This window comes from Arvicanthis niloticus, chromosome 10, assembly GCF_011762505.2.
Source record: "Arvicanthis niloticus isolate mArvNil1 chromosome 10, mArvNil1.pat.X, whole genome shotgun sequence".
Taxonomy (NCBI): domain Eukaryota; kingdom Metazoa; phylum Chordata; class Mammalia; order Rodentia; family Muridae; genus Arvicanthis; species Arvicanthis niloticus.
Window position 1 is genome coordinate 48000590 of NC_047667.1, and position 16618 is coordinate 48017207.

The window sequence follows — 16618 nt, forward strand, 5'->3', positions numbered from 1 at the left end:
ATGCTTTGTTTTTCCTTTTTGAGGCAACCCAGGCAGGCCTGAAACTCATGATAATCCTCCTGCCTCTCAAGTGCTGGGAATACAGGTGTGAGACAGTTCTCCACCAGCCCATTTGTCTTGATCCTTTGTAATTTCTATTTAAATTTAAATATAAATATATAAATATATGCAACATGTATAAATACAGAATGCTAAAATATAAAACCTGTTTCAGAGTAGCTTTGAAAAGCAATGTAATGATGGTATCCTTGGAGTAGAGGCAGCTCGAATATTAATCGGTGCCACCAAAAGCTACTGCCCCATCCACGGAAAGTAAGTGAGACACTTCTTTAATTGATATTTCCCAAATGGAATGAATGTGTCACTATGGACAAACTGAGAACTAGATGTCTGGATTAACCCATCTGTCCTTTCTTTCTGCTGTCTGTGTCCTGTTTGGCCTTCTGTTCACCCGCCCATTCATTTATCTAGCCAATAACAATTTTTCTTCTTCCCTTTCCTGATCCATTTCCTTCCCCTCTTCCTTCCACCTTTCCTCTCTTCCTTCCTCTGTCTATTCCTCTATCCCCCCCTTTCTTTTCTTATGCTGGGCCTTGAACCCAGGGCCTTGAGCATGCTGGGTAAACTATCACCTCTGTCTGTAACCCTACCCTCTACTCGTCCTGTTTGAATGGCCCTCTCCATCCTGCCTCCCTGCTTCATTAGTTTTATAAGTTTGGAGATGATTTGGGCTTAAGTAAGAGACAAGGGAATTCATGGATGAGAACCTACATAGCTTTGATTGCTCATAATTATTTTGCTTTTTATATCATATTTACTTTATTGGAAAGAAGCCTGGATCTTGTCCATAGACTGCTCTCTGGGGATGGGGTGAGCTCTGGAGTACTTGGCCTAAGTGATGCTGTTGCTAGATGCAGTGCAGTCTGGTGGGAAAGGTTCGGTGTCTTAGATACATATTAATATCTGGTCACCATCCTGACAAGCACTGGTGAATGGACACTCTGAGACAAACCTGGGAGACAATGGTAGAGATACCAGCTGGGGGGACATTACTATTTGAACAGTCTGGTGATCTCTGAGGGAGACCTATCATTGGGCCAAGGATTGCATTTGGGAAAGTTGGGACATTCAGTTGTCTTTAGGATTAGGCAACATGAAACAAAAAGAAGCTTAATTCCAGAACTCCAAAGGGGACAGTCTGGAGAGGCTTTAATGGGTTCTGTCTCAGGTCAGGATAGATCTAGGAACAAGGACACAGGAGTGTCAGGCTAAAAATGTCACGGAAACATGACCATGGTGGACAGGTGAATAGGTGCAGGAGCTAAGGGCTGGGTAAGCATATTCAGTAAGCTCACATTGAGTTTGCATTTGTGTATCTTCCCCCCCTTTTATTGTCCTAACAGAGACACTATTTTTAACAATACGTATGTGCATTTTTCTTAGATTTATGAGTATTTCTGATGTTTCAACTTACGTGAGAGCTAGAAGTTGGCTTATAAAGTTTAAAAACATGTTAACTTACTTGGAATATCATAAAGAAAGGGTACTTTTTACTGTGCCTGGGTAAGTATTATGAACCTCTAATAGTGGCATATGCAGAATATCATCATTACTACATTTTAGGGTAGATTGCCCTTCCCTTCAAACTAATTTTATATCAGATATTTACAGGCTAAATGTTAGCCGAACAGTGTGTTAGCCTTTTCTATTCTGTCTTAGTAACTTCATTGATACCCTTGTTAAAGAAGCTGATAGCATCTTAGGGTCGCTTATATACCATGTTGCTTGCAATATTCATCTGGGTAGAGGACTGAGCAAGGGTGAGCCACATCCATGATGGGCTAAATCTATCTCTGTGTAACTTCATCTGTGGAATAGCATAGTCTTTTAAAAAATAATATAAAAGTTAAGATATTAATTAAAGTTAATATAAAACTTTAGATATTAAAAAATATCTAAAGGAAACATTAATACTACCTTAAGAATGCCTATCACTGATTTTCTAAAATATTAAAAATACACATTTTGCTTAGCTTGGGTAGATTTTTCTCTTTTCTATGTAGACTGTGAACTTACATATAATTTTTAGAGCAGGAAACCAACTCCCCCCTCCCCAATAGTAGATGTCAAAAGAAGAACATACCAGAAATAGTTTTTGCTTTCTTCCATTGAATACATTGAAAGAGGACGTAAGTATTAAACTCCTAACATCTTGGCATATCTTCAGGAGCGTTTGTATCTTTTCTCATTGCTGTGAGGGGATACTGGACTTGAAGCAACCCAAGGAAGATCATTTTGGCTCAAAGTTTAAGGAGTCAAAGGTCACTTTTGCAGAGGAGGGGTGCCATTGAGAGAACAAGTCTGCTTGCTCAGACCTAGGCAGAAATGATTGCCTGGTCTGTCTGTCTGTTTGTCTGTCTGTCTGTCTGACTGTCTGTCATTTTCTCTCTTTTTCCCTCTCTCCCTCCATCCCTCCTGCAGTCACACCTATTGTATGTTTATAATTGCAACAGCGACATCATAACCTGAAGATAACTCTCTACCACATTCTTTTTCCTTTGGTTCCCACAATCCTTGCACCCCTTTTTCTAAGATACTCCCTGGGCCCCAGAGGCGGTGACATAAGTGTCCTATTTGAGGCCAGGCACTCAGCAGTGCCTTAATCTCATCATTGTGATGAGTTATGAGTCCCTGCTTTGAGTGTTGCTCACTGTAAACGATGTTCCTCTGATGGAGGTTTGCTGTGCTAGTATGTGGGTATACGCTTATCTATTTGGAAGGCAGTTTTACTGTCCATTTGACAAGACTCCAGCTGCCTTTCCACTATAAGGACTGTGCACTCCTCAGCCGTGAGCTTTTGGCCCAGCTCTATGATGGCAGGCATATATTCCGTCCAGGAGAGTGTGCCTCAAATCTCATTGAGATGTGGTTGTTTCTCTCAGAACATTCATGGGCTTATTGAACCAGAACGCATATGTCGGCAGGCAGAAGAGCACTGAAACACTCAAGGTCTACAGCTGACTGTGACTGTTGTTGATGTGTCTGTGTTGACAGCCTGAGTAGACAGCACCTTCTACCACTATCAATGTGAGCCAGCAGGGAGGAAGCTTCCAGTTCAGGCTCAGCTTCTTTCCTCTGTGTTCTGTATACAGAGTGTGTGTTGTCTTCAGTGATAAAGACTTAGAATACCTAGTTCTACTGGGTAAGCAAGAGCAATGGCAATAGCCTGTATTGTTTTGAAAGCCTCTGGGGGCCACCTGGGCAACAACTCATAAGGAGGGACTCCACATACAAGGTGTTTCTTAATCCAGTCAAGTTGGCCAAGTAAAATAGCTTTCATATCAGGGAGCCTCTTTTGCTTAGTTCTATTTTCAATGGATTAGAAAGTTATAAGAGATGAACAAGCTAATTATTGAATATATTCCCTATTTTAAAAATTTAAATAATGCTGATGAATAACACACTCTCTTCTAAATTCATCTCTTGCTTTTGATTAATTATGTACATTAATGGAGTCATCCTCTTGTGTTCCTCTATTAAAATCTGTATGTAAAGAATGCCTGTTGTTACTGTTTCAGTTATTTTGAGACAGGATTTCTCTGTCTAGCCCTGGCTGTCCCGGAACCCACGGTACAGACCAGGCTGGGCTCGAGCTAAGTGATCTGAGCCCCTCTGCCTCCAGAGTGCTGGGACTAAAGGCATATACTGTCATGCCCTGCTGTATGTTTGTTATTTTTATTTATCTTTTTCATATTATTTCTAGTTTAATTTTTTAGACAGATGTTGGACTTCCCTGCTTACTGGTTATACTTTAAATGTTCTGATATTTTATTTGGTCTTTTTCTTTTCCAGGAATAATAAATTTCTGATTTTTGTCTACCGCATTATAATTTCAGAAGAATTTGAATATGCCTCACATGTTGTAACAGTAATGTATATTTTCCCTATGATAATACATTTGTGGCCAGTTGCAAGAGAGTTAAATGTATCGGCACTGACATCCATAAACTACTATTTTATGTTTTTATATACATTAGAATCAGCACTGAAGGTAACTGTGGAAAGTAGAAATACATTGTATAAAAAGAATAGCTCAGATACTTTTGAATCCACTTTTGCTACTTTATTATACGTGTTATCAGAAGCTATTTGTTATTACAGCTGATAGGATCCTGGGATGTTAACACCCTTAGTCTGAGCCTTGGACATCAGCTAAGTCTCATGAAAGTAGAGAGACTCTCAAGGATTAGGTGAAAAAAAAAAAACCCTGAAAATTTCAGTTATAGATGCTTCCCTTAAATTCTTCCTGAAATAATGCAGAACATTCCCATAATGCATTGTATAAACAAATACAGTTGAACTGGCTTGAGAACCACATGTCAGACCAGATAGCCCAGTGACCATAGTTTACCATGCTTCTTTATTAATAGTCTTACAGCAAATTTGTTTATTGCTTTTAAATTTTTGAATCATGTTCAATGTTTTAATGTGGAAAATAAATAGTTCAGGAGAATTCCAGACAAGTAGCTTAAAATTCAGCTTTTAGAATACAGGTCATGGGGCTGGAGGGATGACTCAGTGGTTAAGAATGGGTACTACTCTTGCAGAGGGTCCAGGTTCAGTTCCCAGAATCCACAATGAATGGCTCACAATTACTCCTGACTGTAACTCCAGATCCAGAGCGTCTGACTCTCTCTTTTGGACTCCCGGGGCACCTGCACACACGTGGTACACACAAACACCCACTCAGGTGAACACATACATACACACAGATTTAGGAAATAACTCATTTCTTGCTGACTTACAATTTTAAGTCTTTCCCTCTCCTTTATGTCAATATATAGCTGTGATAGAGTAATATAATTCTATTTGTTGTTTTAAACAGATACTAATTTTAAAAAGGAAATATTTTCTTCAGAATTGGAACACTTTGGACTTTTTCATCATAGTCATTGGAATCGTTGATATATTGTGCATGTACTTCGTTAAACTGAGGCCAGACAGCTTGGTTCTCATCCAGTTTACGGTGGTGATAGGATATTTAAGAATGATTAGGTTTCTTCCCATCTTCAAGGTAAGGCTTCTTAGGCTGAAATGCTGTTTCTCTGCGTGGTTTGCTAAGCGATTTACTGAGTTTCACTGTTTTGAGAGACACGAGAGAGGGGGAGTTGCTTCTTCCAAAATGTTTTTTGAATAGCTGCCTGCTCTCATTCCCCTCTCATGCTCTTTTGCCGTTGCTTACATCTTGCCTTCACAGAGGGTTTTCCATTCACAGCAGATAAGAGCGGAGACCCGGGCTCTCTGCCGCCAGCTCTACACCTCATCCTTTTTGCTCTCCTCCGTCGGCCTAGGTTCTTATTTTCCTTTTCTTTATTAGTGATGCATACTTAGTGTGCGTAAAAATTACTCTGCAGAGTTTGTATATGTAAAATATACGTGAAGGGATGATTTTGATTCTATGTTTTTGCCTTAGGAGTTGAGCTAAGGGCTCGTGTAGGCAAGCTTGCGTAGGCGTAACTGCATTACACAAACTACTAGACATAAAGAGAAGTGAGGCTAAGACAGCACAGAAGAACTTATCTGGACAATCGGTTTTTATGCAGATGTCTTGTGCACATAAATGCACAAGAGAGGATTTCCCTGTGTAGCCCTGACTGTACTGGAACTTGCTCTGTAGACCAGGTTGGCTTTGAACTTAGAGATTCCACTGCTTCTGTCTCCCAAGTGCTAGATTAAAGGCTAGAGCCACCACTCCCGGTGCAAGATCATTATTTTAGAAGTAATACTCTATGAAAAAAAATTAAAGATGGAAAAGGTTTTAACGGTGTTTTGTTTGTTTTTAAGATTTATTTAATGTGAGTGCTCTATCTGCATGTACACCTGCATGCCAGAAGAGGGCACCAGATTACATTATTAGGTGGTTGTGAGCCACCATGTGATTGCTGGGATTGTACTCGGGACCTCTCCAAGAGCAGCCAGTGCTCTTAACTACTAAGCCATCTCTCCAGCTCTTTGGTAGTGTATTTTTGTGTAAGCCAAATTGTTGTGTGACTTTTTGGGAGAGGTGTAAAAAAAAATTGTACATTTCAGATTGGAAATCAATGACAGGCCAAAGTAGTGATTTCAAGTGCACCTTGACAAGCCTATGAGTTTTGGGGAATATGGGTGAAGGGTTTCTTACAGAGATAGGGGTGAGTCTGAGGAGAGAGGTCGGTTTCCTTTCCCTATCACTCCTTACCATTATATAATTTTGGGAAGAGGCCTTGTGACCCTTGTAAATTTCAGGGACTTTCTGATTCTTGTGAGTGGCTTACTTCCTGAATCTTAAAGAGAACTTCCTCCAGAATAGAATGTTTCACTTTAGGGCAGATTGTTAAACAATACAAATCTATTAAGACTGTGTCCGGCAATTTTCAATCAGCCCTGTGTCTGACCAAAATGTTAACTGCCTGACCAAAATGTTAACAAAGAATATTTAAGAAATTATTATTATTATTACATATTTGGGTTTTTAAATTGAGCGTTTCCTCTTTACCAGGAACTGGGGAAAGCACTTTATGTAACATATCCAGGTAAGCTCTTACAATAGTCTTGTGTGGTAGATGTGACTTCTACATTAAGTTTGATACCCAAAAAACTAGACTCAGCTCAATGTGACTTTGAGGGAAAACATGCTTGCTTCAGTGAAGACTGCGAGAATACTGGAGATCTTTATTTTAGATGCCTTAGGAGTCAATGGTCAGCTCAGTGGGCTGTCAACATATCACAGAGGAAAGCTTTGAAAACATTTTCTTTAAACAAGATTCCTCTACCCCCAAATGGCAGCTAATAAAATCTTACTCTGTTCCTTTAATTCCTTCATTATGATACTATTTTCTTGTTACTTTCTCTTCTCTTAATATTGAGTCTTTCACCAAGCACCGCTGTGCTCTGACTCAGCTTGGTCTCTGTGCGAAGCTCCCTAGCCGCATGATTGACAGTGTGCTTTGGAGCAGTGAGTCTGTTGGATTCTCTGGTCTATGTAATGCGCTCGTTTTGAATAGGAGGAAATGGAGTCCTCAGAGCCATGGGTAACCTGCTGAAGGTCACAAAGCTGGTGACTGGAGGACGGGCATACGCGACCTCATTCTCCTAAGTCCCCACACTGACTAGTCAGCCTAATGGAGGGAAGGTGGTCTGTGAGGTGCACGGGGGGGGGGGGGGTGTTCTTCACAGCCGGGACTCAGGTTTCTGCAGCATGACTTTTGCTTTGTGAAACTGAAGTGTAGAGAGACTGAGGGACAGGGGCACGCTAGAGACCCCACCGAAAGCTACAGTCACTGATTCATAAAGCTTTAACTTCTTCAGGGTGTGATTGCAAACCCAAATGTGTGTGGAATCAGGCAAAAGCCCTGCTGGATCACACTCTACAGTGCCTGACACTGTGATCTGGGACGGACCCAAACTCTGCATTTCAGGGAAGTTCCTGGATGTGTTTTTGGTGGCCTATAGATGACTCTTTCTTTCTTGCTTGCTTGCTTTTGTTAAAAATAAGTTAACATACACTAGTTAGGCTTCATCATGAGATTTTCAAATAAAATTTGATTTTGTTTTATTAATTCTATTTTCCCCTCTTCTTTCCCGCCCCTTCTTGTAACACACCCCACCCCTGTACCAGCCTCCTTTCTATTTTCATGTCCCGTGTGCTGCTGCCCTCCCTGCCTTGCTCGAAGCCTTTTATTTCCTCCTGTGGTCTCCATTCTTGTTTTGTAGCCTGTCACCCACACTCACCCCTATTTATGTGCATACACATAGCCATTGTAAACTAGATCCTCATGAGAGAAAAAGTACTTAATGAAATGTATGATTTCCCTGCCCCGCCATTCCAGATTATAGTACCAATACTAATAAATATGGCAGACGTTCAGATCAAAAAGAGCCTCAGCTTGATGTACAGCATTACAAAAGGCTATGTCAAAAGTCAGGAAGATGCCAAGCTTTTGGTAAGGCAAATTTCTGGACGTGAATCAATCTATCGGGTAAGAAACAGACAATGGCCGTTTTTTTGGAAGTAGTGGTGTGGATGGGAATAGCCTTGCTTAAATGTATTTATATATTGTAAGATCAGCTTGTCATGTATTTGACCAACAGACAGATTTCAATAGTCAAATGGTTCTAGTATTTGTTACACAAGGTGCTTCAGGAAACAGCTTGAACTCTCTCTCTCTCTTTCCCCTCCCCCCCCCCGTGTGTGTGTGTGTGTGTGTGTGTGTGTGTGTGTGTGTGTGTGTGTATGTGTGTGTATGATTGTATGTGTGTGAGATACATTTGGGTGTGCTCTATTTCAAACAAAACAAGGCAAGACACAAAACAAAACAAAATATCCCCCACCCCATAAAAAATCAATCAAACCAAATCAAACAAAAGGAAAAAAAAAAAAAAAAAAAAAACACCAGAAAGAGAATTGAAAATTCAAAAAAAAAAAAAAAAAAAAAAAAAAAAAAAAAAAAAGCCAAATTGAATCAGTCACTGGTAGAGCCTCATGCTGAAGTTCATGGTTGTGGAGTCACTGCTAATGAAGAGGTAAGCACAAAAGTCGAATGAGTTGAAGAGGAGTCACTGGTCCAAGAAGAGTTGACAAGTAAAACACTCCTTATGTGACTCAGCTTGCTCCTCCAGGCCTCATCAGAGACCATCCCAAAGCCTTGCCTGGCTTAAGCCCTGCCTGCTTTCCATAGTCATTTTAATCACATATGTATGGATGATTTGTTTATCATCCATATGGTTTAGTCTTTGTCTTAGTTAGGGTTTTACTGCTGTGGAGAGATACCATGATCAAGGCAACTCCTACAAAGGAAAACATCTAACTGGGGCTGGCCTCCAGTTATGGAGGTTCAGTTCATAATCATCATAGCAGGAAGCAAGGCACAGTGCAGATAGACATGGTGCTGGAGGAGTCAAGAGTTCTACATTTTGATCTTCAGGCACCCAAGAGGGGATTGCCTTCCTCAGGCAGCCAGGAGTGTCTCTTCCACACAGAGCGTAGCTCCAGCAGAGGAGCCTCAAAGCCCCACTCCCACAGTGACACACTTCCTCTAATAAGGCTGCACCTTTTAATTAAGTGCCATTTCCCATGGGCCAAGCATATTCAAACCACCACAGTCCTTGTTTCAGTTTTTCTCACAACTTCCAACTTCCCCTCCCCTTTTGCCATGAGGACTCTTTGGTGTGATTTCCCAATCCAGTCCTCTGTTGTGGGCCTTCTACTCTTTTGTGGTGGACCTATTAAGCCATGTATATGTGTATGTGTATATGTATATACACACATGTATTTATATTTATATTTATAATTTTGACAGTCATGTTCTTATCTTCAAAAACTGAGATTCCTTCTTTCTCCAAGCAATAACTTCTTCTAAAATAAATAGTCCCTTGAATCTCTTATTTTAAAAGTTTCTCTGTTTCCTATATGAATTCTGCTTTCTTGAAGTCCCATTACATACATGTTGTGTTTGTTTCTTATCTTGCATTCTTTTTTTTCTCTCTCTTACCCCAATACCTCTTGATTTCAGTGTAAATCAAGGTCTAAACTAAATGATGTAAAAGTTGAGAGGCACTTTCTCAGCTCAAATAAAACTTCTGATTTAGATACAATGATGAATTTAAATCCTAAGCATTAAATCCCTAATACAGCAATTCCGAAGGACTCTGTGAGTAGCTAGAGGGTTGGAGGCTGTGTCTTCTGCTTGTGGTACCGTGAGCGGTGACTGTTAGTGGCCTCAGGCCTGTGACCAGGAAAGAGATTACAAAGTTACCTATCTTTATGGAATCAACATCAATATACAACAGAATTGTATTCTGATGATTTATCATCACAAACGGAGAATTAAATTAAAGCAGATACTGAAAGGCTGGGCTGATCTAGTTTAGAAAGACAATAGAGAAGCCAGTGTCATGGTTCATGATTGTAATTTCAACAAGTGGTGTTGAGGCCTGAGCTGCCCCACGCTTCGGGGCCAGAAATGTTGAGAACTGCACTACCTCACGTTTGGGGGCCAAAATGTCTCAGACCGTTCTGTCAGTGTTGGGACCTGCACTGCCAAAAGCCTTGGGGACTAACTTGTTACTGCCCCAAGCAGCTCCGGTCTTCGGGTCAGGGTTCAGCAAGAGAGAGAGTGAGGACAGATTCGAAGAATGGAGATCAGACGAGTGTGATTCAATCCTGTTTATTCTTCAGTCTCTCTTCTTCTCTTCAAGTCCCAAGTCTTGAGTTCCTAGTCCCTAGTTCCAAGTTCTTCTTCCAAGTTCCTAGACTCAAGTACAAGTGTCTAATTCCTAGTTGCCTGTCTCCAGTCTCAAGTGCCTAATACTACTTTCAAGTTCTTCCTCCAAGTGCCAAATGCCTATTACTTAATAATAATTTCTTCTGAGTTCTCTAGTCCAAGTGTCTTCTTCCTCAATGCCTAATTCCTACCCCAAGCTGTTCTGTAAGTTGTACTGCCTAACCTAATTCCTAGTTCCAAGTTGTACTCCAAGTTGTACTGTAAGTTGTACTCTCTAACTTAATACCTAGTTCCAAGTTGTACTGATAATAATTTCTTCTGTCTGACTCTCGCCTTTTATATGTCTCATTTCTAAGCCATGCCTCTAAGTCACACCTTTAAGTCATGCCCTTAGGTCTTGTTTCTAAATCTGATCTCTAAGCCACACCCTTAAGTCTTGGCTCTAAAATCACAGCTTTAAGTCTCACACACCCAAGGGAAGATCTTGGGTATCTAAAGCAAGATGCTATCAGAGTGTGCTCAGCTGTTGTAGGCTATTGTAATCAAATCTCTTATCAGGGTATATGGCTCAAGATGGCTGCAAGGATGATAGCCGCCTTCTGTCGGCTCCCCACAAAGTGGAAGGTTGAAGTGTTTGTAGGCCATGCTGGATTATATAGTGAGTGTCAGGCCAGCCAAGGCTACACAATAAGACCCTGTTCCCCCTCCACCACAGCCCTGCCAAAACAAAACCAAATAAATCAGAAAATATGGAGAAGTTCATGGGAGAGAAGACTTTAGAAGAAGACAAACAGGACCTGGGGAGGGAGCTAAGAACAGTTAGAGACATTTAGGAGAGGACAGAGGGATCTGGAAGCAGTGCCTTAGTAGCAGGTTCAGAACAAACCTTCAATGGCACTTTAAATGGGGGTGGGGCACGACTCTAGGGAGCTTGAGAGATGAGCCAGTGGTTAAGAGTACTGGCTGTTCTTTTAGAGGATCCAGGTTCAAGTTTCAGCACCTCCATGGCCACTCACAACTGTCTGTAACTCCAGTTCCAGGGGATTGGGTGCCCTTCCCATCCAGTCCACATAGGCACCAGGCATGCATATGTACAGACATACATTCAGACAACACACCCCTACACATTAGAGAAAATAAGAATCTAGAAACAGAGGACTTCAGTAAGGACCCGAATGGCTTTCTGAGATATGCATTAGATGGGTGCTTCTTTAGAAGTGACTTGGTGCTTCTGGAAACTAGCCCATGGCCGTTTACCTGCAGAGAAGTAACAGACATTGCCTTCCTAGCAACAGGGAGGAGTGACTGTTGACCAGAGTCTCCGTGTGAATATAAATCCAGTTCTGCATGAAAGTAGCACAATGCAGAAAGGGCTAGTTGTTAGTCTGCTAGTGCCAGAAGACATCCAATGACAATTATTAATATTGAACTGTTTCATAAAATGCATATCATTAGCATATTCAAAGCTAGGGCCACACTACATGCAATTTAAAAAGCCCAAACAGAGAAGAAGAAGGAGGAGGAGGAGGAGGAGGAAGAAGAGGAAGAAGAGGAAGAAGAGGAGGAGGAGAGAAGGAGGAGGAGGAGGAGGAGGAAGAAGGAAGAAGGAAGAAGGAAGAAAAGGAAGAAGAAAGAAGGAAGAAGGAAAGAAGAAGAAGGAAGAAGGAAGAAGGAAAGAAGAATGAGGAAGGAGGAAGAAGGAAGAAGGAAGGAAGAAGGAAGAAAAGGAAGAAGGAAGAAGGAAAAAAGAAGAAGGAAGAAGGAAGAAAGAAGAAGGAAGAAGGAAGGAAGGAAGAAGGAAGACGGAAGAAGGAAGACCCTCAAATTTGTTTTGCTTAAGCTTCAGACAGCAGACCAGTTGCTTTCTCTAAGTAGTCCTGTGGCATGCAGTGTCTGACTTATCTTGCAAGTACCTGTATGTGACAACCCAGGGAAATGGTCAGTGCTACCTCAGAGTTGTTGGCATGGTTAAGAATATGCACAAGAAAGACTCAAAGTCAGAGTGAGCTTGATGAGGAAGTGCCTGGACAGTGAGCATCCCACAGTATCTGTTGTGTGACTGAAGAAAAGCAACCACACGATTGGTTTGCCTCTATGTGGAGTTACTCCTTCGACTATTTAAGGAGTGGCCTTCGGGGAGAACAAACTCGTTACAGGGCATGCTCACAACATTTCACTTGTTTCTGTGCTCTCTGCAGAATAGATCTCCAAACAGCTCTTTCCTCCGAACCACACAGCTTCAAATTGGTGTCTGCCCATGAGAATTCTCAGTGGTACAGTGGGATGCCAAGTACTTTTCCTTCCTTCCTTTCTTTCTTTCTTTCTTTCTTTCTTTCTTTCTTTCTTTCTTTCTTTCTTTTTTTTCTTTCTAAGCAATAGTAGTCACAGTGAAGCATGGCACTTATGCAAAATATCAGCCATGCAACACAGTGCAATTTGAGTCCTGGGGGAATTGTACTGGAACTCCCCCGAAGACAAATGCTCCCCCAAATCACACTAAGTGAGAATTTCTCTGTATTCCTGCTTCTTTAACTTTTAATCGGGCAATAAAGCCAGGATTGTACTTGGTGTAATGAGAACCATTTCTTAATTTCTTACAGAAATTATATGACATTTTAGAAAAAAACAAACGAGAGGCTATTAGAGAACTAGGTAAGTTGCGAGAGCATTTGGCTTCCTGTTTTGTTTTTGCATAGTTCTTTGGTTTTGTTTTCTTGTGGTTCTTACAGCCAGAATCCTAGATGATGGTGCTGTCAAGGTTGGTTTCTGGTGAAGACTGGCTTCTTGCCAGGCATACATGGCTGCTTTATTACTGTGACCCCCATCTGACCTTTCCTGAACACACAGAGGGAGTCCAGTGTCGATTTCTCTAGTGAGGGCCATCCTCACAAGGTGGGGGCCCAATGATTACGACATCATTTAAGCCCATCACCTCTGTAAAGGCCCCTTCTCTAAATATAGTCACTGTGGATTCGAGCTTCAGCATGTGACACTGACAGGCAAACACTGTAGAGGGAAAAGATCTGGGAAGAAAAAAGTTCCCTAAATCCATAGAAGTATCTGGAGAATCCAAGCACACATGGATATTCTCTCCTTTATATGAGTGGACATATTCTATGATTTAAGTTCTCCAGCTCTCTGCAGTGAGCATTTGTTCTTTTGGGACATCTGCACTGAGAGGCAGCACCTGTCTTCCGGTGTAATTGGGACATCTGCACTGAGAGGCAACACCTGTCTTGCAGTGGTGAGCCTTTCCCTGACCTATGTTCCTCAGGGCTCTGTTGCTCTGGGGATGACTTATTCTCACCACAAGCTCCTCACTCAGCCTGGAGCTTCACAAAGGGCATTCCAGGCTGTGAAGTCTTCTGCTTCACATTCTCATTCATTCCTTATTTACTGGCCATATGTAAGGTCCAAAGATGGAACAGCAGTATTGGGTAGATGCAGATTCTTCAAAAACAAAATGGGCATTCTGATGGAGTGTCTGAGCAAAACAAAGGATATCCCTGCAGAGCATGGGGGCAGGGGGAGGGATCACGTCGGCGGCTGTGGCAGTGTGGCTGTGTAGCTCGACACAGGGGTGCCTGTTAAGATAGCAAGGTCAGGCTGGAAGCAGGGGTTTAGATGACCAGGCCAGAGTCAAAGTTTTTAGGACAGGGCACATGAAGGTTGTTACCTTTGACAAGAAGTTGTTCTGCCTCATTTTTTATCCAGCAGACTCCAGAAAGTAGGGACTCCACCCCACTCTACTCCTTCCTTCTTTGGTAAGACCGTCCCAGAGTGTAGGGTTGCAGGAAACGCTACTTTTGTTTGAGCGTCTATATTCAGTTTGCTTTACTTGAGGGAGATACTAGGAGCTCAAGGATTTTATGCTGAGCATCTCGGGTGTGCTTTCCTCATATGACCATTTCAGTGGGCATTAGCGCATCGGGTCATGGCTCTGGCCTAAGGTAGACCACTAATAAATGGAAGTCACTAGAAAAGAGATAAAGGCCACTTTCAACTCACAGTCACCTTGTAAGATGCCATATGGACTTACGGCTGTCTGGGCTTACATAGGATAAACCCAAAGATTATGGTGCTGTCTTGGGAAACTGAAAACTCACTGTTACCATTTACTTAAGCAGAAGGTTTTTATTTCTTTGCTCTTAAAGTGCAGGGCCCTAGGACCTGTGTAGCATGATGCTGTGTCTTAGATGATATGGAGTATTATGAAGTTTCCTCAGTTTTGTCCTGATTAATGGAGTGTCTGTTTCCATATGGCTCCTGTGAGTGGTTATGGAATGAGAATGTCAGCAGGAGCTAGAGAGTGATATATATATATATATATATATCCTCATTTAATCCTTATAACCACTACTTATGTGGCTTATACTATTCTTCCATGGTCTTTATTATCGTGTTTGAAACTGGTACTTCATGTGGTTATCTTGCCTGAGGTCATATGATTTAAGAAGTGGCAGTCAGATCTCTACTGCTGGTAGACTGGTACTAAGACCTATTCTCTAGATCATAGCCACGTTTTATTTTACTGATCATTTCATTTTAGTGAAAGCAAAAAGTGTAAGTACCTTCCATACATACATCAGACATCGTGCTCAGTGTAAAGATGACAGCGTGAGTCTAATTCCTGACTTCTTGTGTTTATTCAAGGGGAATGAGTATTCCACTTTACCTCTCAAGACCCATCCATCTAAGTCTTTCAAATGAAAGTCTTTTTGTCATCCAACCAACAAAAGGCAGAGACATCAAACCTATACTCTAGAGAAATGAGTTTTGGTGTAGACATAGAGACTCCATGGGGATAAGGCAGAGTGGGTTAGCTGAAGGGGAAGCTAGTTTTTAATTTTCTTATCCATGTAATGGGGATTAAAATTCATCCTACCAGTCTCATGGGTTCTGTGTGAAGCTAGAACAAACAGCTATTCTACAAATACTTTGGATATCTTAATGCAATATTAGTTATTATCGTGGCATAGGTTGTTCATCAAGTTTGATTTTTCTCAGGACTCATAGAGCATGAAGGCCGTGATGTCGTCATAGCTCTGAAGACAAAGCAGACAATCCGCAACGTGATTGCCAAAGCCCTGAAAAACCTCACCTTTCTTTGGTCAAGAGGCATCATTGACAAGCATGAGGGCATTGAGATGAACAAGGTAATAATGCAGTTGCCATCTTGTTTGGTTCTGTCAGCTCAGATGCCTCAGGATGTACGAGAAAAGCTGAGGAACGTGTGTAGCCACAGGTTCTACATGTGTGATTCCCTGCAGCATTTTTAACGCCTGTGGCCCTCAAAGCCAGTGCTTCCTGGCATGCTCTAGCTGTTAGAACAACCTGACTGCAAGGGACAGAAACCAGCTGCAGTGAAGTTCAGTGAAGAAGTCAGCTTGGCAGTTTAATGAAAAGGGCTCAGCAGGGACTCGCTGGGTGTGTGGTCAGGCCTCTAGAAAGGACTTAAAGAAAGATCTAGAAGGTTTTTCTGATTCCTTAGTTCTTATCAGGATTTCGTCTGTGAAATCCTCCTCTGGCTTTTTTTTTTTTTTTCTGGACTCGGTAGATGTGTTTATTTATTTTTCTGCTTCTTTATCTACTGGTGGAGTTTGTACCGCCTAGTTCCCTGGCTGAGGTATTCACAGAGACAGTAAGTAACATAGTAAAGGGAGGGGGCCAATTGTGTGTGTGTGTGTGTGTGTGTGTGTGTGTGTGTGTAAGACAGGGTAGGATGTCATACTTTAATTATAAAGATGGAAAGTTTGAACCGAGTTAATAAGTGAAAACAGGAAGAAGACAATAGGGACAAAAATACAATACTCATGAGGGGAGAAACTTAGTTACAATGGAAATTCATTCAGATTTCCTTGGTTTTGGCTTCAAGTCCATGTCCTATCACCGAGACAATCATCATAATTTCAAATGTTCATTTTTAGGTACTTCTTACAAAAATCAAAGCCTTGAATAACTTTCCAATGGCGATCCCACCTCCCACCCCTGACAAATACCTTCCCAACATCATCTGGATGGAAAATAAAGACGTTCTCATTGAGTTCTTCAAGGTAATAATATCTTCTGTTCTGTCTCAGGCTTGTTGTAAACATTTTCTCCTGCTCCAACCAATGACTAAATGAAAACACATCAAAAACAGAAATTTAGTTAAATTCAGCCTTTTTTTGGGGGGAGGGGGTTTTTGAAGACATCAGAAACCTAACTTAAACAAAAAGAAAGTGTTCTGAAGAATTGAGGTTGCTTTTACTGCCCAAGCCCTAAAGAGAGCTAAACACTTTCTTATTTGTTCATTTGCTCAGTCATCCCCAAACCATTTACAAGGTGTTAGCATTATTTATTGTGCAAGTACTGAT

The 16618-nt window shown here is 41.4% G+C and overlaps 1 protein-coding gene across 5 annotated transcripts in view; it reads left to right on the forward strand.

The window, feature by feature from the left end:
- Slc9c2 (solute carrier family 9 member C2 (putative)) overlaps positions 1-16618 on the forward strand; it is a 60877-nt gene that overhangs the window by 30687 nt on the left and 13572 nt on the right. For all 5 annotated transcript variants that reach the window (XM_076941469.1, XM_076941471.1, XM_076941468.1 and 2 more), the window contains 8 exons: positions 215-312; positions 1444-1563; positions 3853-4051; positions 4886-5074; positions 7869-8018; positions 12863-12914; positions 15270-15418; positions 16190-16315. In XM_076941469.1, coding sequence (XP_076797584.1) covers positions 215-312; positions 1444-1563; positions 3853-4051; positions 4886-5074; positions 7869-8018; positions 12863-12914; positions 15270-15418; positions 16190-16315 — 1083 coding nt within the window. The remainder of the gene's footprint in view (positions 1-214; positions 313-1443; positions 1564-3852; positions 4052-4885; positions 5075-7868; positions 8019-12862; positions 12915-15269; positions 15419-16189; positions 16316-16618) is intronic.